At 27.4% G+C, this 21,634-nt stretch overlaps 3 protein-coding genes across 3 annotated transcripts; 2 read left to right on the top strand and 1 right to left on the bottom strand.

Annotated features, from left to right (window-relative positions):
- The first annotated feature begins 2,143 nt into the window (after window positions 1-2,143).
- On the top strand, window positions 2,144-7,662 carry LOC127285756 (katanin p60 ATPase-containing subunit A-like 1). Its single transcript, XM_051311927.1, has 11 exons — window positions 2,144-2,296; window positions 2,418-2,683; window positions 2,869-3,034; window positions 3,221-3,401; window positions 3,475-3,559; window positions 3,650-3,771; window positions 4,016-4,195; window positions 6,628-6,770; window positions 6,926-7,038; window positions 7,147-7,273; window positions 7,382-7,662. The coding sequence occupies exons 2-11, from the start codon at window positions 2,419-2,421 to the stop codon at window positions 7,578-7,580; spliced, it is 1,581 nt and encodes a 526-aa protein (XP_051167884.1). The 5' UTR covers window positions 2,144-2,296; window position 2,418; the 3' UTR covers window positions 7,581-7,662.
- Window positions 7,663-7,745: 83 nt separating this feature from the next.
- Window positions 7,746-10,105, bottom strand: LOC127285757 (alpha-L-fucosidase-like). Its single transcript, XM_051311928.1, has 6 exons — window positions 9,799-10,105; window positions 9,361-9,606; window positions 8,912-9,274; window positions 8,555-8,773; window positions 8,042-8,265; window positions 7,746-7,915 (listed from the first exon to the last, which is right to left on the bottom strand). Exons 1-6 carry the CDS (start codon window positions 10,025-10,027, stop codon window positions 7,808-7,810), a joined length of 1,389 nt encoding a protein of 462 aa, XP_051167885.1. The 5' UTR covers window positions 10,028-10,105; the 3' UTR covers window positions 7,746-7,807.
- Window positions 10,106-17,259: 7,154 nt separating this feature from the next.
- LOC127285716 (imperacalcin-like) lies at window positions 17,260-17,603 on the top strand. Its single transcript, XM_051311854.1, has 2 exons — window positions 17,260-17,425; window positions 17,584-17,603. The coding sequence occupies exons 1-2, from the start codon at window positions 17,260-17,262 to the stop codon at window positions 17,601-17,603; spliced, it is 186 nt and encodes a 61-aa protein (XP_051167811.1).
- The last annotated feature ends 4,031 nt before the right edge of the window (window positions 17,604-21,634 follow it).

Consider the following 21,634-nt stretch of genomic DNA (forward strand, 5'->3'; position numbering starts at 1 on the left):
TTTATTATTTGGTAGAATTATTGATGCAATGATATTGTTCATTAACATGAAAAAAAATGATCCGGCAAGGATGATCTCTGAATTTGGGGAAAACCTTGAAGTTGCATATCAAATCGTCCAATCAATCAGTACTTCATAATGTTCCATCTCTTTTAATTTTTCTCAAATCGATTTAAAACATCGGGACAAAATTTCTAAAATGTGATGAAAAAAAAATCAATTTTTTGAAAAAATTATGACCGCATGTGAAAATGAAGTGAAAGTGAAGTTACAGAATAGAACATCTGGTGCTATAAACGGATAAGTTTAAGTAGTTATTACAAATTCCAGTTTTCCTAACGGCAACTGTCGAAATAGTCATTATAATTCTATATATGAATGTTACTAACATCGTTCATGCTAGAAGATAAATGATACTGTTTCCCACATGCTCAGTTATACCCCTAGACAGACAGTTTTGGATCATCTACAATGTTGGCAAAGCTCTGTCGTGATCGAGCATGTAAAATCCCAATTCCCTTGATAATGGCACTCCGTCAGGGTTGTGATTGTTATGAGGGTTTAATACCCAAGTGACATCTGACTGAAAATTTGCTTTTGTCGGAAATTTCGCACTGTTGCCACAATTTTGATGATAATAATTTAGAGATTTGGTAATGATTTTCCAATTAAATTCTCATTTTCAACGTATTTAGATTTCATTTTGTTATCTATATAATTTAATACAAAATTAATTAATTTTCACATGAAACTTTAATCCATTAAGCCCATGATAATAAAAATAAAGATAACAAAAAATAACATTTTAATAATATTAATTTTTTTTAAAAACAACTAAATTCTGTTTTATGCAAGACTTTAAATAATTTCGTTCGCAGAAAGTTGTGAAATGTCAATTCAAACTCGTATAAAGTAAATTTAATTTAATTTTTCGGATTCAGGATCGCACAAGCAGATTAATTTTTCATTTGAATTGAGTCAACAACTTTTTTCTGGATTGTTTTCTGAACTAACTTATATTTTCTTCTTTTTATAGATAAACTTTAAAAAAATAAAAAAAAAGTGAATATTGACTTCTTTTAAACTGTTACAGACTGTTAGTAAATTTTTTTTGTAATATTTATTGTTATATCAATAGTAAAAATTTATTTAATAAATTACCTCATTATGGATTTAACAATAGTTTACAAATATTAAAATAAAAAATATTTTAAATATTACAAAAGATTTTCACTTGATTATTTTTGAATATTTAAAAATGTAAATAAGTTCGAACTTCTGAAAATTATAATAAAATATTGATTGAAAAATTTTCATTTTAAATGGTATTACTCTTGCCATCTGTTGTGAGAGTTGAAAACTTTGTCTTCCTCTCTGGCTAAACTGTTATGATACTTCTTTTTATATTTACCAACTGAAAATGTTTTTAAATATAATAAAATTTAAAGAGTATTTAAATCAGTTTCATCTTTTTTTTAATCTGTGATAAACTATTTTTTTTATTTCTACTGAAACATTGTCATTGGAAAATAATTAAAATTATTTATTTAAAAATAATTAAAAAATATCTTTTTTTTAATAGAATTATTTGTTGATTAAAAACAAATTTTTTTTTATTTTTTAAATAAAATAAAAAAAAATGTTTAAATAAATATATTTACGAAGTATAAAATTTCTGCCTCATTATGCAAACTCTAAACATATATATATTAAATGCTATAAAAATATTTTTTATTGATCAAACTCTCTGAAGAAATATGGAGAAATTTGTGAAAAAGTTATGTGAGTAAGAAAACGTAACTTTTTTTTTTCTTTAAGAAGCAAATATAGGTTGAAGTTTTATTTCAGAGTTTAGAAAAGTAGAGTAAGATTCAGTTATTGAAGTGGTTGAAGAATCTCTATCGAATCTTCAAGATGCAATTTCAGTAAAATTGGCAATTCCTTTAACATAAAACACCACACGGGAAAAGAAGAAAAGTTTTAAAAATTCTGTGAGAGAAAAAACAGAAAAAAAAATTTTACAATAAAAAATGAAAAACTATTTTTTGAAATTGACAACATTTTGCGATAAAATGGGTTAATTTTAATAAATAATAAACAAAAGAAAAAGTAGATAATACAGAACCATTTAAAACTAAAACTTCACACATATTTATTGTAATTTATTAAAATTATTGTATTAGAAATATGAACTGTCCTCTCACAAAGTTTGTAGAAAATAAATTAAAAAATTTATCCATTTTCTTCAGCAGCAACAATTTTCTAAATTCTTTTAAAATACAAAATTAAAATTAAGGTAAAATAATAAACATTCTTATAACCTGTTTCACTATAATTTACTCTTTTTTGCAATATTAATTATATTGATTTAATTATTAATAAAAAAAAAATAATAATAATTGGAAAAATTAATTTAGTATGGAAATCTCAATAATACAAATATGTAAAAACACAAAAGAGGCAAGAGAAATGGCCTTGACTGGAAAATACGATTCATCGGAAATTTATTATCATGCTGTAATCGAGCAAATAGAGACATTAATGGAAAGTATCATAAGCGAAACACGAAGAGCAAAATGGTTTCAAATTCAAAATCAAATCACTGATGAATTTGAACAAGTTAAAGCTGCTTCGTATGCTTTAAAGCTTTTTCAAATGGATTTACAGAGAGATTCATTTCTTGGTATTATTTTGTCATAAAAAAAATTTTATTTACTAACAACAAATTTAATTAGGTGACAAAATAAATTTTCAAAAAATTTTGCAGGATATGAAAATTTTTCCCATTCATTGGAAATTAAATTATATAGCTTAAGAAATTATTGTTTTAAATTCTAATAAAATATTTCTATTTACAAAACATTTTAGCCGGACATTCATCTTTATCACACGAAGAACCAACAAGAGACACTGCTTGTGGAAATGATTCTTCTGAACATTGTTATAATTTATTTCGTTCCGTACCTTCGACTCCTTCAAAATCATTTGCTCAGGATTCTAATGTTTGGCGCACAACTTCGCAACCAGAACAAAAGTAATTTTTATTATTCTCAATTTTTTAAAAATTTTATTATCCCTGGAAGATCAGAAACTACGAATGTGCAACAAATTCGTTGCACATTCATAGTTTCCGATTCGCTAATAATTTTATTTTTAAATATCGCGTACTAAGTCGATGCTGATTAAAAAATATATTTAAAAAATTATCATTTTTTATCAGAAATCAAAGACCATGCAGAATTCAACAGAGGATACAACAAACCAGTGCAACATTACGAAAGCCATTAGAAGTTACTTTTAAGAAAGATTTAAGACATGATACGAAAAAAGATAAAAAGAAAATCCCTGGAAAAGAAGAATCAAATAAATTTCTTTTTAATCCAAACAATCGATTAAGTCCAGCAAGTTTTATAACTATATATTTCTAAGTATAGATATAAGAATATTGTTAACTTTATAATTTTTCCCCCACAGAAAAAAGAAACAAAAACTGCTACTAAATCTAATTCAGGAAAATTTAATTCATCGGGAAATTTAAATAAACTTATCGAATTGTTGGGTAGAAATAACAAAATTTCTTTTAGTTAAAATGTAAATTAAATAATTTTGTTAAAATATAAAAGGAGGATATAAAAATTATCATTTTCAGAGAAAGATATACTACAGAGTAATCCAAATATTCATTGGGACGATATTGCTGAACTTCATGAAGTTAAACGACTTCTCGAGGAAGCAGTGATTCTTCCAATTTTGATGCCAGACTTTTTTAAAGTAATTTTTATAACGTATTTTGAAAAATATAAACGTGTCTTTTTCAATAATTTCATTATTTTTATGTAAATACTTTTTAATAAATTGCAATTTAATTATACGTGGTAAAATAAGGTAAATTATATTTTATAATACCATTAATTTATACCACGTTCTACGATAGATGAAAAGTTGTTCAAAATCCAGTAGAATATGATTTAAGTAGGTTTTTAAAATTAACAATGGAAATAATTAATAATTGTAGGGAATTCGAAGACCTTGGAAAGGAGTTCTAATGGTTGGTCCTCCTGGAACGGGAAAGACAATGTTAGCCAAGGCAGTTGCCACAGAATATGAAACTACATTCTTTAATGTTTCTCCATCGACTGTTACTTCAAAATATAGAGGAGAATCTGAAAGACTTGTACGACTTTTATTTGAAATGGTAAAATATTATTTAAGTGCTTTTTTATTTTTATAAAAATAAAGTTTTAGACATAACTTTTCGTGGATCAAATTCCACATTTTTCTTTTTTGGATTCTACATTTTTATGGCCTATATTCATTCTTCGTTCGTGCAAGAGTCTTCTTGGTTTCCTCAAGAGCCGTCCGGAAGACTCCGAATCCTCTGCTCCCTGTGATATGGCTAATGTTCACCTTATTGCAATACTTTTCTCTACATAAGAACCTGCTTGGGTTGCTACTGCAGTTTGCAAACTTATGATCAATTTCAGCACTTAAAGCACGCAGTCGATCTGTCCGCTGATTTACAAACTCTTCCAATGTAGCCGCACGCCAGGCACCAGTGGCACCGGAAAACCATTACCCTTCTTTTTATTGATCAACACTTAAAGCCAATTCTATTGCGTCCCAATTTCTCCAGCCTATTTGCCTCCTCTGGGTCGGTGATTACAACCGCAAACTTCATTCCTCGTCGATTGGATTCTAGGACCGTCACCTTCCTGCTCCCTGGCTTTTGGAGCACTTCCTCCAACGTCCGTTGGACCTCTTCTTTCTGGGTAAGGCAATCCAAGTCGCGGAATTCCAATGTGACCTGCTGATCCACGGTAGCACTTTTCCCCTGCTTCCAACCGCTTTGGTAACCTCTGCGGTGAATGCCCCCCTATTGGATTCTTCTCCGATTTTGACCAAGAGATCTCTCTTCTTTGTAGCTTTCGCTGCTACTACTCTTATGTCCCTAAAGTCCGGGTTGACATACTTACGAAGCTTACTCAAAACATCAGTATACAAAGCCAATCCTCATGCGAACCAATTTCTCCAGTCTGTCCGCGTCCTCTGGGTAGGTGATTACAACCGCGAACTTCATTCCTTGTCGGTTCGGTCCTTGGACGTCACTTTTTTGCTTCCTTGCTTCTGGAGCATTTCCGCCAACGCCTGTTGGACCTCTTCTTCCTGGGTAAACCATTCCAGGTTGCGGATTTCCAATGACATTCAGCGGTGAATGTCTCCTTATTGGAGTCTTCTCCAATTTTGATCAGGAGATCTCCTTTTCTTGTAAGCCTTGCATCAGTACGTCAGGATACGCTATTCCTGTTGCGACTCGAATCACCATTGAAGATCCACTCGTCGCTTTCTTCTTACTGGTTTGCTTATGATTCGATGCTACCGTCACTCTCGGACTACCAGAACTGTTTCTTCATTTCTCCGTCTCTATATCTGTGCGCCGAAATCGCTTCTCATGGATATACTCTCTTTTCCTGTTTTGCTCTTCTCGGTTCACCTCCACAATAGCCTATAGCGCCACTAAAGTTCCTATCTCCATTAGCAACCATGGCGTGCTTTGTCTTCACCTCACTTACAAGATCCTGAAGAATCTTAAGTCCGTCTTTAATTCCTCCTACCTAAGTTTTAAACACTTCTCGCGTTCTTCTTCCATTATCTTATTGCCTAGGTGAGATGGAATCAAACTGCTTCCGCTACTGACACTAGAAACCCTTGTAGAACTTCTTTTTCTTCCAAGTCTTTCCAAACGGAATTGCATAAATGCTGTCCTACCAGTTTGACAACATTTTAAAAAGTTTTTTTAACAATTTTATTAGTTTATGGCAGATGATGTTATTAATGTATCAACCATGTGCCACAAACTAATGAAATTATTATAGAAGTGTCACGTCTTTTGAAAACTCCATCAATCCGGAAGCCCAGTGTGCACAACATGTAACTATTCTAGATTTGTTGTAAAATAGTTCTTTATTTCAATAACCGTTCTAGAACAGTTATGGGTTATGCACACTGTAAGGACAGCATTTATGCAATTAGGTGAATAGCGTAATCCAAAATTTATCATGATTGAGTAACAGGATACAAAGTGCAGGATCCGAAATAGTAGGGGAGCCCAATGTGTTTTTTAGGATTAACTCGAGCGCGGCAGATGAATATACAGGGGTAATATCTTGCATGTTGTTGAGTACCTCTTCCAAGTATTAACTCTTTTAACAAGACGTGCGTCTAGGACAGTCCATCAGATTGTAAAAAAAATCTATCGTTAGAAATATTGAAGCACGTTAGATAAAGGTAAAGTGGGTTAATTACTAGCTAAAAAATATACATTTAAAAAATTTAATGATTTAAGCGTAACGTAGGAGAACGGGAGGATTACAAATTTGCTAAAAAAACGTTTTTTTCTAAAAATTTGTAGACGCTTCTTCTACCACTGAAAAGGAAATTTTTATAGAACCTTTTATTTTCCTTATTATCTAAACTACTAAATCTCATCGTCTCCACAATGCTCTAGTAAATCCCCATTTAGCATCATGGGCTCCCCTATTAAAATGGATAGGAACCAGTAATATATTTAATTAAGTTTTTTAAATTTTTTCATATAAACTTTATTACCTATTTTTCACTATCTGTCAGGCAAGATTCCATGCACCGAGTACAATTTTTATCGACGAAATCGATTCGCTGTGCTCCAAACGTGGTTCCAACTCAGAACACGAGGCTTCAAGAAGATTTAAATCTGAATTCCTTGTCCAAATGGACGGGATTTGTTCAAATAGGTATCTACCCTGCCGGATCAGAAACTATGAATGTGCATCAATTCATCGCACATTCATAGTTTCCGCTCTGCCAAAATAATGTGATTTAAAAAAAAATTTGTTTTTTCCTTTTTGATAAGTAAAAAACATTTATTGCAAAAAATTGCAAATTTTAGTGAAGATGTACCAAAAGTTGTAATGGTTCTTGCTGCAACAAACTATCCATGGGATATTGATGATGCACTGATTAGACGTTTAGAGAAACGAATATACATTCCTTTACCAAATGGTGAGTCAGAGACTAATTTCCTTTAATACCAACATAAAAATTACGATATCAAAATGAAATTCATAAAAATAAATTTTCTTCTTCAATTAATAAATAAAAATAAATTAGATGAGGGAAGATTAGAATTATTGAAAATAAGTCTTCGAGACGTTAAAATAGATCCATTGGTTAATCTCAGTGAAATGGCAAGAAAACTTGATGGATATTCATGTGCAGATATTGCAAATGTTTGCAGGTATTTGTTTTTAATTTCTTTTACAATTTAAATAATTTAATTTTATAAAATTATTTTTATGTTTAAAATATTTTTCTATTATATTTGAATGTGAATTTTTTTTTTAAGAGACGCATCTATGATGTCAATGCGTAAAAAAATCGCTGGCTTGAAACCTGACGAAATAAAGCAGATTAAAAAAGATGAACTAGATTTACCCGTAACATCGGCAGATTTTTACGAGGCAATTGAGAGATGTAATAAAAGCGTTTCTGCTGAAGATTTGAAAAAATACGAAAAATGGATGCGAGAATTTGGTTCATGCTAAAATTTTTAGTTCTTTTATTTTAAAATGTCAAAAATATTTATAAAATTAATTTCAATAATTAAATTTTTATCAAGTTTTTCTATATCTGTATTTTTTTTGGATAAAACTTATCAAAAAATTATTATTCCACTTGTTTTCTCTCAAACAAAAAAATCATAAACAAACTCATTTTATTGAAATTTAATAAAATTTATTACGCAATAATTAAAAATCTGTAAAATTTTCTATTATTTGTCTCTTGAAATGTATTGACTTAATGTTATGACCCATGCTGGCTCTCCTTTTTGAGCACTTGGAGGTAAATTAATCCAAAGTTCTGATGAATGATTTCGCCACTGAAAAATGAGAAAATTAAATTTTCAAATTGTTGTTAAATTTTTTTTTTAAGATTATTCATTGAAAAAATTTTCAAACATATTTTTTTTAATATAAAAAATAAAAATAACAAAATTTAGACATACATCAAGTTTACTCTGATTGCCAAGAAGTTGAATGCTTGCTGATTCTAACACCCTGACACTTCCTAATTTAACAATGTTATCTGTTGGCCAAGAAAGAAGAATGGCAAACAATTTTTCATCTGTTTTGCTTTCCGTATACCAAACATTTCCATTTAAGGTATCATTTTGAGTTTTCCAAGGTCTAGTTTTGTAAATTGCTTCTCCGTTTACTGCTAACCAAGATCCTAATAAAATTAAACCAAAAATAATAATAATTTCTGTATACCGTCAGTCGGTAATGCAGATAGCGACTTTACCGACGAAGAGTTTCAGTCTCTAAAGGTAATTTACCCTTGGTTGGTAATACAGATAACTATAATGTAAATTTAGCGGTGGTTGGTAAGGTTATCCTCGACAGGTAAAGTAGCTATCTGCATTACGGATTGTAGGTAATAGTGTACCTAGCTATTAATAAACTTTTATAAATAATTAATATTTCTTCATTCTTAATAAATTAATATTGTTTTCTTTTACCCATTCCTCGAAGTCTTTCTTCATAAATTGGACTTATAATTCCATCCTTTGTAGGTCCTACATTCATTAACAAATTTCCATTGCAGCTCACAGTAATTACCAATTCCTTAACTAATTCTTGAAGAGACATGTAATCCTTTAAGTCAGCGTTCCTTCGAAAACCCCAAGATTTTCTATCAATTGTCATTGCGTTCTCCCATTTGTGCGTCTGAAGAATGCCTATATTGTATCCGCATAAACATTGTATTTTGAAATTTTTTTTCATAATTTAAGAGAAAATAAAATTTTAGTTTTATAATTTTAGTATTCTTTTACAAAAATTTATTATTTTTTTTTTAAATCATGTTTTTAATTTACCTGGATTATAACGATCGGAGCAAGTATAAAAATCTCCATGATGACATATAATTTTAGAACCCCATCTGTCATTAACAACAACGGTTTTTCTAACTGGACTTGAATTGTACAACCAACTTAAAATTTCCGTTGAACTCCAATATTTATCAGAAGCTTCCCAATCTCCATCAGACCAAATTATTTCCGGTTTATATGTATAAATCAATTCCTCTAATTGAGGAATTACTTTATTAAAGACAAATTTATGCGTTGAAAAATTATTACTTTTATCCTCCAAATATAGGGGATGAAACCATTCATAAAGAGAATGATAAAGTCCAAATGTTAAATTTGTTCTTGTTCGAATTGCATTTGACAATTCACCTACCAAAAGATTTTTATTATTATTTATTTAGCATTAAAAAAAATTTTTTTTGCTCTAAAAAAATTCAGGTGAATTAAAAATTTACCAATTATATCACGATGTGGACCAACATCAACAGAATTCCAACTGTAAGAATACTTCGACGGCCAAAGGGCATATCCATCATGATGTTTACTCGTCAATACAACATACTTTGCACCAGAATCTCTGAAAAGTTGGCTCCATTTTACAGGATCAAAAAATTCAGCAGTAAAATCGCGAGCAAAATCTTGATACGTAAAATTAGGTGGATAATTTTGTTTCATAAATTTGTTAAGAACAATACTTCCATCTATACAGAAAAAAAGCAAAAATTTTATTTCTAGATTTCGAATTAAAAGTTATATATTTCTATAAACATGTATTTATTTAGTTAAACAAATAATAAAATATAAAGAAAAAATAACAATTAGCAAAAATTAAAATTTAGATAATTTTTTCAAATACGCGATTTAAAATATAATTATACAGTATAAAAAAATACCTTTCCAACTTTTCCAAAACCATTCGGATCCAATACTAGGAACACTGTAAACACCCCAATGTATGAAAATTCCAAATTTAGCATCATCATACCAAGAAGGCAAAGTTCTTTTATCCAAACTCTCCCATTGTGGTTGAAAGTCTTGAATGTTATCAAAATATTCACCTGTTGAATAATTTAAAGCCAAGAGTAAAAATATCAATGAGTTTCGCAAACTTTTTCCAATCATGATATGTCACTTTCGTTTTTTTTTTTTATAAATTTGAGTTCACTCGAGAGAAACTGGAAATATAAATTTATGACATAGAATCTCTTATCAATAAATGCCTTATCACAGATATGCTATTTTAGGCCTTGCGAAATAAGTGTCATTAACCATTTTAGGTATTACAGTCAGCACAAACACATTTTTTTTAAAAATTATTTATTATTTTTATTAATTAATAAAAATTCTTTTCACAATTTCAAAAAGATATTAATAAAAGTTCATATTATTTTTAATAATAATAATAATATTTTACAGTGACAATTTTTGTTTTAATTTTTGATGAACATTCAATTTTCGTTTTAATAGTATCGAAAAAGAAATTTTTCAAATGTCTCATTTTAATCGAAAAATATTACCAAAATAGACTTTATGTAAAACAAAGTTGATTAAGAGGACAATTTTTTTACACGTATTACTTTAAAATTTGTAAGATTTATGAAATATTAAAAATGTTATTTTTTCTGAATTAAAAAAAAATTTTATAATAAAATTGAAGTGTATTATTAATATATTAAATTCTATTTAAGTTTTTATATTAAAGCTTATAAAGATAAAAAATAATACTATTTATAAATTTTTTTTATTTCATAATACAAAATATTGGTTAAAATTTTTTATTTGTTTATAATTATTTTTTAAATGCAAAGTTTAACAAAAGTAACAGTTTTGAAAAAAAATGTTGCCCTAACAAATATCAAGAAAATCCAATCACTTTATAAAAATTCGTCCGCCATATTGGATCCGCCATTTTTGATTTTGAAAGACTAACATCGAATTCGTAATCAGTAAATCCTCGGGTACAAAGTTTTTAGCAAACGCAAAAATTTTTTAAAAATATCTTCCGCTATATAGAATTTTTAAAATCTTACTTCAGATTCGTAATCAGCGACCTCAAAAACCTCCAATTAGCAAGTTTTAAGCAAATCTAATAATTTTAAAAAATTCATCCGCCATATTGGAGCCGCCATTTTGAATTTTCAAGAAGTGACATTCGGCATTTAAAAATATTTTTTTTAAACTATATTTTCGCCTATGCCACAGTGGGATTTTTTTACAATTTACTGTTCAAAAATATCTAGAGCCTTTAATTTTTGACATGAAATAATTTATTCCAATTGTTACAAAATAATATTAGTTAACAAATACATAACTCTGGTACTTTTGCACAAAAAAATTTTTCTTTCACAATAATTTTTTAATTTAGGTTCACTTTATAGACTATATGTTCATTTTGTTGAAAAATAATTTTTTACTTAATAATTAAAATTCTTATAAACAATTATATAAACAAAAATCAATTTTTTAAATTATTTTATTGCTATCTTCAGGAGTGTATTAAAATTATAGAATGTTTATATCATATATATATATATATATTATTTCAAAAATTTATTAACATAAACAATTACTTTTGTTATAAACAAATTATTTATTATTAATAAAATGAATGATTTATTATTAAGAATAATGTTATTTTCTTTGTTTCTTTTATATTTATACGCAAAACAATGAATAACTTAATCCAAATTGAGTATGTAAAATAATTTATTTAATTGTTATAAACAATATAAGTTAACAAATTAATAACTTTGTTTCTCTTCCATATAAAAAGAAAATTATTTTTCGTAAATTTACTTTTGAGTTTAGTGCTATTTGACATAAAAATATGTAAATTTTATTTAAACATTATTTTAATGTTTATATTTGATATTGTTATTAACAGTTTAATTTCCTTTTCTTTGTGGGTTTTAATACTTAAATAACACCGTCCGACAAAATTCAACTTTTTTTTGACCCACAAAAAAATCCAACATTTTTGGAAACTAGGACCCAAAAAAAATACCCGTGTCTGGCCGTTTTGCTAGATCAAGTCGTTTGTGGTTTTTAGGGGTGAAAACAGCCCCTAAATAAAAAGTGACAAGATATCTTTTAAAAATTATTAATATTTTATAAAACTTGGTATCTGGGGGTTTTCGGGATCGCTGATTATTAATCTGATGTCAGATTTTCAAAATTCAAAATGGCGGTCAAAATTTTAAAAAGTTATTACATTTTTTTTAAACCTTGGTATCTAGGGGTTTTTTGGGTCGCTGATGACGAATCTGATGTTAAATTTTCAAAATTCAAAATGGCGGATATAAAATAAAAAATTAATAACTTTTTAAAAATTTGATCGCTATATTGGATCCGCTATTTTGAATATTGAAAATATGACATCAGATTAATAATCAGTGACCCCGAAAACCCCCAGATACCGAGGTTTTATAAAATATTAATAATTTTTAAAAAATATCTTGTCACTTTTCATTTAGGGGTTGATTTCACCCCTAAAAACCACAAACGACTTGATCTAGCAAAACGGCCAGACACGGGTATTTTTTTTTGGGTCCTAGTTTCCGAAAATGTTAAATTTTTTTGTGGGTCAAAAATTGTGTCGGACGGTGATAATATGTTAAAAGAAATGTTACGGGATATTAATTTATTGTTTATTATGAGATGTGTAAAATTAAATTGTTAATAACAATATCAAATATATATTAAATCGTAATTTACTCGAAATATTGACCTCTAGGTTTAGTTCCCTATTTAAATCAAGATTAATTTTAAGTTAGATTTGATTTGTTAAATTCTGAATAAGAGAGGGAAAGGATACTTATAGACGAAATTCTTACGAAACAGCACTTTAAAACTTGAAATAAGGCAGTCAGGTAACACCCAAATAATGTTGAAGTTTTATGATTTTGTCTGCATATTTCTTAAGCCTCTGGATAATAGCAGGTACCAGAAGTCCGGAATTCGAATTATCCAGGATGTATTAATTCTTGACAAAAGTATATTATTGTACCGATAGATTTATTCCTTGGTATACAGAAGGTTGAGTTGTGATAGACAAGTTGTTCCTTCTTCATAAAGCATCCGAGTTTGATTAGAGATGTAGCAAGTTTGTTAGCGAATTCAGAAATGGATGTAGCAGCTTTGATGACAAATTCAGAACTATTTCTCCCAGTGTTTATGACCCTTTTGATAAAGAATTTTAACAAATCTTTACGGTGACGTGACACTCTAATGAAAAACTAATTCTGCCATGAATGTCAAGAAAGAGCAGGTAAATCCAATAATCGAAATATACAGAATGGATTGACGAATCTGAAGATTCCATTGATCATCTTCCGAGAGAAAAACTTTGGCCTTTGTAGACCTACTGTATTTAGCAAAAAATTTATCATGCCATTTATTAGGAATTCCTGTTTCTGGTAATTTAGAAAATATTTTTCTAAATTTTGTCGCATATGGAGAACCTGGTTCACATTTCAATCCAGTAAACATTTTTGATACATGTTGTTCTAATTTTTTTATTGTTGGTTCTCCACTTTCTTTTCTGTTTTTTTGAATTAACAAATCTAATTTAAGGTCTCTCATAAAACAACTTATATTTTTATGCTTCTTCATATAATCAATGCACTCCTCATCATTAGTGGCAATTTTTGTTGCTCTTTTCATAAAATTCATAGCTTTTGAATCGTCATGTTGAAACATCAATAAAATATTCGAATAAATTACTGGAGTTAAATTTGATGCATATAATTCATTGAGTGAATCAAATCCTGTAATCGTTTTCTTTTGTAAATTATTGCTAGTGAATGACGTAAAAATTTCAGATGAATGCAGAGAGAAAGCAATAAGTACGCTTGCAAAAAATACTCTTTCTGCAAATTTAAATGGTTCTCGTCAAACACAGAATCCGAGCATCATTCCGAATAAATTCATCAATTGCCAATTTTGTGTTTTAAAATGCACAAAACGTGGAAAAAGCCAAATTACTATCAGCAATACAATAATTGTCATCAAACAAGATAATCTCCATTCTACTGACTGTTCGGCAAAGGATTTTGATAAAATGGGTATTACTGCCGAAAAGTATGCAGATCCCACATTACTTTCAACATAATTCACCAATTTCACAAGACAGGAATAAAATTGTCTTCCAGTTTGAACGCCAACAAAATTTATTTGACCAAACATTAAAGCACGATTCAGACCCATGTTTTCTTCTTTTTTGCAATGTGAAATATCCCAAATTGTTTTATTCGAGATAACGTTTGATATCTTAAAATTCATCACTTCAGAAAGTGTTTTTACAAGTTTGTAGTCAAAACCTTCGAAACCAATCAAATGACCTGACTTGTTACGAATAAATGAGAGATAGGGTGGATAGTGAAAGAATCCAACCTTCATTTTGTATCCATGAAGATTTGCCACTTTATCAGGAAACAATTTCACAGCCATTGAAAGTTTACGTTTACTAAACTTTCCAGTGAAAGGATTAAAAAAGTGTTGTAATGCCGATCCTCCGTTCAAGTCTAAATCAAAGTTTGCATTTTTGTGAATAAATTCTAAAATGGTCACATCCAAAAAATTTTTCCTCCACATTAATTTGAGAAATTTTCGATAGTTTTCACCCATTTTTACTTTGTTGATCAATAAAATCTTGGGTCTCTGTTGAGCTTGCACGAATTCAATCAAAAAGTTTAGTAATCCAAAATCATTTGCTTCTAATTTTATTGACGTCAAACTGATTAGAATTAACGTTGATCGAGAATTTTGAAATGCTGGCAATGAACTTAATCTCAGTGCTAAACTTTCGGTTGCGTTTTTGTGATCAATTAAAAGAAATGGCAATTTTGTTTTAAATTTCAGAAATGTTTGAGATTCCCCAGTATTGTTATTTATGAATACAACTTGTCGGATGTTTACATCATTTTGGGCTTCTTTGATTATAAAAGAGGATATGTCAAACTGATTTGTTGTTGACAATCCGACAATGGCATAAAAAAGCAACGCAGGTAATGCAAGAAAATTTAACGTCATTGTTATTCTGAAATGAAAAATATTTTGCAAAAATTTTTGTATCAAGGAAAACAATCCACATAAAATTTGCAAACTTTTTTAACAAACTTTCAGCGAAATGTGGTTTAAAGAAAGTTTGTAGAGAAATATGCAGATTATGTGTCAAAATTCTGGTTATTCGAATAGAATTTATAAATAATTTATTGAAAGGAAATTAATATACTATTATTCAATATTTACAGAGTAAAATGCTTACGGCTTTATTTCTTATTTTTTGATGTCCAGAATTCAATTAATTGCGTCAATGGTTAGCCAACGAATAATATTCACCAGTGGATAAGGTAACTTCTACATCTGCTACTACTTTTTTTGTTAAACATAGAACCGATATTTTAAATTATCTATAGAAAAATCTTTTATAAAAGCAAAGAAATTTTAAATTATTCTTCCATAATCATCAATTGATGTATTGGTATGATAAAGGTTAATTTGTTTGAAAAAAATAGAAAAAATCTTTAGGAAACATATAGGAAATGCAATTTTCTGAGATATAGTGATAGTATAACAAGGTTTTTTCATAATCGTCTACCTCAATACTAAAAATCGAAGGTTTTTTTTATACTGGAAACAAAACCTTTGACTTTTTAAAGTCCATCACAATTTTTCATTTTTTTTATATAAATGAAAAAGTTATGTACATAAATAATTAAATAAATAAATGAATTCGTCTTTTTGAATTTAATCCATTTTTTAGGAATTTATCATCCTAGGAAATAATTTCATCCAGATAAATAAAGATTTAAACAAAATTTATCGGCAAATTAAATTCTTATAGAACAGATTTCCCTTGCTGATCAGAAGCTATGAATGTGCAACTTTGTCGCACAATCATAGTGAGTGGTTTAAATAGAAATTAATTAACAATCGTAAATATAGTTATAATAATAGTAATAATAATAATAATAATAATAAATAGAAATTTTTTCCTTTAGTTGAAAAATACGTAATAAATAAAATTTACGCACTTATTATTTTATTACGTATTTAATTTTGCAATATATTTGTTATTGATTTTCGAAAAAAAAATAATTCTTAAATTTTCCTTATTTTAAGGAAGTATAACCAAAAATAGAAACTCAATACCTTTAGTATAAAAATTATGATAAAATTATATTTTGTGTTATTAATATCAGATGAAAAATGTATCTTTCAATAATTGCAATATTCACATTATTATCCCTGGCTATTCTCACAGAATTTGTTGATGCAAATTCTGCTATAAATTGTTTAAAGAAAGGTAAAAAATGTACAAATAACAATGAATGCTGCAGTAAACGTTGCAAAAAAAGTGGTATTAGAAGTAAGTATTTTCAATATTTAGAATAGAAAAATTAATTAAAATTTAATTAAAAATTTAAATTTCTATAAAATCATTTTGAGTCATAAATTTACATAATTTTTTTTTTATTGCAGGAAGAAGAAAATGTCAATAAAAAATATTTTTACAATATTTTTCATATGTTGAAGTGAATGGAAATATGTAATATATGAATTTAAGATTGTTAAAAAAATATGTTTGGAAAATAAATGTCAATATATAAAATTACATTTAATTCGTAATTAGCGATCACGAGTAAAAAGTTTTAAGTGAATTTGAATTTTTAAAAAATGTTGCGCCATTTTGAATTTTGCAAAACAAACATCGGATTCGTAATTAGGAATCTAAAAACTCTCGAGAAACAAGTTTCAAGCAACTGAGATAAAGATAAAAAAAATCTATTTCATTTTCTTAAAATTAAATGCCTTGTAATTATAGTGTTCCAAATGAACCCCGATCAATTTTTAAAAATACTTCATCCATATTGGAACGGCCATTTTGAATTTTTTAAATCTGTCTTCAGATTTTTTTTCCATTTTTATGGAACAATTTTTAAATAAAATAAATAATAATTGATTAAGTTAAATAACAAAAGTACTTTTAAATACTAATGGTTATACGCATTGTAACAAAATTAATTAATTGAAAATATAAAAATTTTGGAACTTACCAACTAAGACGCGTAGAATTAAGCCATGAATTATTATTAATAATAAATAGTCATAATATTGAAAAAAAAATTGTTCTTTGTTGAAAATATTCATCACCATGAAAATAAACAATAAACAAAAATTACGCACTTTTTATTTTCATCGTGCGGTTTAATTTCACAATATCATTGTTGTTGCATTCGGAGAAAAAAAAATAATTCCTTAAATTTTCCTTATTACAAGGAAGTGACAATAATAGAAATTCAATATTCTTTCGTATATATATAAATCGTGATAAATATTGTAATAACGTTAGAATGAAAATGTATCTTTCAATAATTGCAATAATTACATTACTATCATTGGCTATTCTCACGGGATTAGTTGATGCGGATACTGCAAAAAAATGTCTGAATAGTGGTCAAAGGTGTAAGACAAATAATGACTGCTGCAGTAAAAATTGTAAAAGAAGTGGAAAGAAAAGTAAGTTTTTAAAATCTTTGGAAATTTTTTTTTTCAACAAAACATCAGAAACAATAAAATTTTTCATAGTTATAAGAATAAACGAATTAATTAATTAGAAATCTTTGGAAAAATTTTTGAAATCAATGATTTATATATATATATTTTTTTTATTACAGGAAAAAGGAAGTGCCAATAAAAAAAAAATATTACAACATTTTTCATATTCCAAATAGATGAATTGAAATACATATGAAATTTAACAATGTGAAATAAAAAGTTCAGAAAATAAAATATTTTTAATATTAAAACATTCAATTATTGTATGAAACTGTAATGAATGCAATGATAAAATAAGTGTTGGATTAGCTCGCCGGATCAGGGTTTGTTTGTCAGGTCCAAGTGAGGCAGCGCCATCTACATTGAAACTAAAATTTTGGAAAATTTTCAACAGCCTTTTCTTGAAAACAAGAAGGTAAAATGCTTTTTCCTTTATGGATAATTGATTATTGGCAAGATATACACCAGCTAAAACTTTTTTTCAGTTAAAATAATAAAAAAAATTTCATGTCAATAAATTAAATATGAGCACTTTTTTCACAAAAACTGTAACACCCTTACGAAAAAGTACTACAGAGTGACTACAGCAAAATACTACAGGATTTACTACAAATGTACTACAGGTATACTATAAGTGTACTACAGGTATACCTGTAGTAAATTTAAAGTATATGTGTAGTATCCAGCTGTAGTATTTTCGTTGTAGACTTAGTGAGGAATAGTATCATGTGATAAATCTAAGAGAAAGTAGTTTTTGAGAAAATTTGATAGATGGCAGCACAAGGGTTTAAAAACAAACAGTCTTATTTTTCCCTTCACCATCAAGATGTACAGTTATGGTTCAGACTGACTGACTGTACATATTATACAATATGACGCGGGCGCTCGGACCCACTTTCGAATGGTAGTCAGGTAGCAGTCAGCAACAACGGCCCACCCACTGCTACTCGACTACCATCAAAACGTGCGTCCAGGCGCTTGACGGGTTATTGCATTGACACGTTCATTTTCATATATATCTCGAATACTAAAAGAGCTAAAGATATACATTTTTTTATAATTGTATAGGATATTTTTTCTTTCTCTCTCCTCTCTCTCTCTTTTTTATTCTCTGTCTCCCATACGTTATATTATATGATAGATAGGTAGCCGGGGAGGTACGAATTCAACACAAATAAACTCTACACAAGAAAATACTGCACCGTTAACTGTACACGAGTCAATTCTCCCCTAGTGAAAAAAATACGTATAATATAATATAATATACTAATAAACAAAAATATATTCCATATTTATATATTCCTAAATATTAAAAATTATAGACACGTATATTTATACGTATAATTCTTTTGTTTCAAATTCGTATGTCTTATTATACGTATAATAATACGTATAAAAGTACGTATTATTATACGTATATTTATACGTAATATTATTCGCATAATTATACGTGTTTTTTCAATAGGATCTACAAAATTAAATAAAAATTCTTCACAATTAAATATTACATCGAAAAACCCTACATAATAAACTATTTACTAGAAAATTATCTTCATAAACTCTACACAAATAAACTCAACACATTAAGATTTAGAATTAGAAAACTGTAAAATTTTTTTTTTATAATTCGACACAATTAAATTTTACACATGAAAATAATATTTTCTTTATTCCCGATTATTAATAAAATTCTACACAATTAAACTCAACATTTATAAATTCTACACAGCAAATAAAAACATTTTAATCCTACACAATAAAACTGTACACAACACATTAAATGAAAATAATTAAATTCAAAACGAGAAAACTCTACACAAGAAAATACTCCACCGCTAACTGTACACGAGTAAATTGTCAATAAGATAAAGTAAAAATATATTCTACACAATTGAATACTACATCAAAAAACCCTACACAATAAACTATTACCTAAAAAATAATCTCCATAAACTCTACACAAATAAACTCAACACATTAAGATTTAGAATTAGAAAAATAAAAATATTTTTTTTTATAATTCCACACAAATAAATATTACATACAAAAATAATATAATAATATAAACATTTGAGTTAAATTTAAAGAATTAATGGAAGTTAAAAAATCAAAAATTCACATTTTAGCTGAAATTTCTAAAAATTAATGAAAAAATATATAATTTAGAATTATTTACAATTATATTGATTCGTTTCAATGCAAGGAACTCAATTATTTTATATTTAAACTTGAATTTAAATAAATACAAAATTTTTTTAGCTAAAATGTGAATTTTTGATTTTTTTTAACTTTCATTAATTTATTAAATTTACCTCAAATGTAAACTTTATATACACAAATCTATTCGTTTTCATGCAAGGAATACAATTATTTCATCTATAAACTTAAATTTAAATAAGAACAAAATTTTATATCCAAAATGTGAATTTTTGATTTTTTAACTTTCATTAATTCTTTAAATTTAAATTAGAACTATACTTTATATATACCGATCGATTTGTCTTGACGTAAGGAATACGATTTTATTCTATAAAACCTTAAATTTTTCTATGTAAAAATTTTTTCGATTAAAAAAAATTTTTAGAAAAAAGACGATAAAATTTTTTTTTGGGTATTTTTTAAAATCCTTTGGTCAGATTTGAGATATTAATATGTGACACTCCACGAGAGAAGGGACCTAACGTGCTTTTGACTTAAGGTTCATTCACTGTGTCATTACACGGTAAAAGCGAACCTTAAGTCAAAAGCACGTTAGGTCCCTTCTCTCGTGGAGAGATAACACAGACTCTGTCTGTTATGTGCGAAAAATTCAAAATTTTGCGTTTAAAACGTTTTTTAAACAATGTTTAAGTTGGTTGTCACAAGTAAGGAAAAATACACGAATTGCTTATATGTAGGCCATTTTTCGAAAGACCAGGATAAATTAATTTTATTATTAATAATAATTAAAATTGTTTATTACTAATTAAACAATAAATTGTTGTTGTTTATTCACTTAAAAAAACATACAAAAATTCAGTTTTTTCCTAATTTTGCTATTTGCAAATTTCAAAGTTCTGAAAAATACTTGTTTAAAAATTGAATTATTCTTCAATTTTTTAAATTACATTTTTCAAAAAGCAGTTTTTGGAGAATTTTTCAAATTACTTATCTCAATGTTGTAAAAAATACTGGCTAAAAAGCAGATTACTCTTCAATTTTTTAAATAAATAATTATTGTTTTTCATATAATTTTTTCAAAAAGTACATATAAAAAAGCAATTTTTTGACAATTTTTTAAATTGCTATTCTCAATATTGTAAAAAAAAGAGATTAAATTTCAAATTGTATTTCAATTTTTCAAATAATTAATTATTGTTTTTTATCTTTTTTTCAAAGGAGAACATATAAAATAGCATGTTTTTTAGAATTTTTAAAATTACTCATCTCAATGTTGTATACAAAAGGTTGAAAATCCAATCATTTTTCAATTTTTTAAATAAAAAACAATAATTATTTAGTTGAAAAATTGAAAAATAAATTGGTTTCTTGGCCTTTATTTTTAACAAAATTGAGATGAATAATTTAGAAAGCTGTCAAAAATATGCTTTCTTATATGTGCTTTTTGAAAAAAGTAAATAAACAACAACAATTTATTGTTTAATTATTGTAATAAACAATTTTAATTATTATTTATAATAAAATTAATTTAAATAGTTGATAAATTACATAATAATTTTCCAATTTTTATCCTGGTCTTTCCAAAAATGGCCTACATATAAGCAATTCGTGTATTTTTCCTTACTTGTGACAACCAACTTAAACATTGTTTAAAAAATGTTTTAAACGCAAAATTTTGAATTTTCCGCATATAACAGACAGAGTCTATGTTATTCTGAACATTTTCCAAAAGGTTTTTTTAAAAAATATTCAAAATTGTGCTTTTCATATACCTGAGAAGTTTGCGTGTCATGCGCCATGATTTGTGACGTCACGAAGATTCAAATGCTCTTAAAAATAAATGATACTTTTCTCAAAAAAAAAATTATTAACGCCAGTTCCATCTGTTCCACCGACCCCAGCGTCTCCACCCGCCACAGAATTTCCACCGTCACTAGTGCAAGTTTAATGCGCAATGAAACAAACGAAATTAAAAATATTTATTATAAACTATCATAACTCCGGTAAGTT

The sequence above is a fragment of the Leptopilina boulardi genome, unplaced genomic scaffold (genome assembly GCF_019393585.1).
Source record: "Leptopilina boulardi isolate dan_hultmark-lab unplaced genomic scaffold, ZJU_Lbou_2.1 LbouV2_341, whole genome shotgun sequence".
NCBI classification, from domain to species: Eukaryota; Metazoa; Arthropoda; class Insecta; order Hymenoptera; family Figitidae; genus Leptopilina; species Leptopilina boulardi.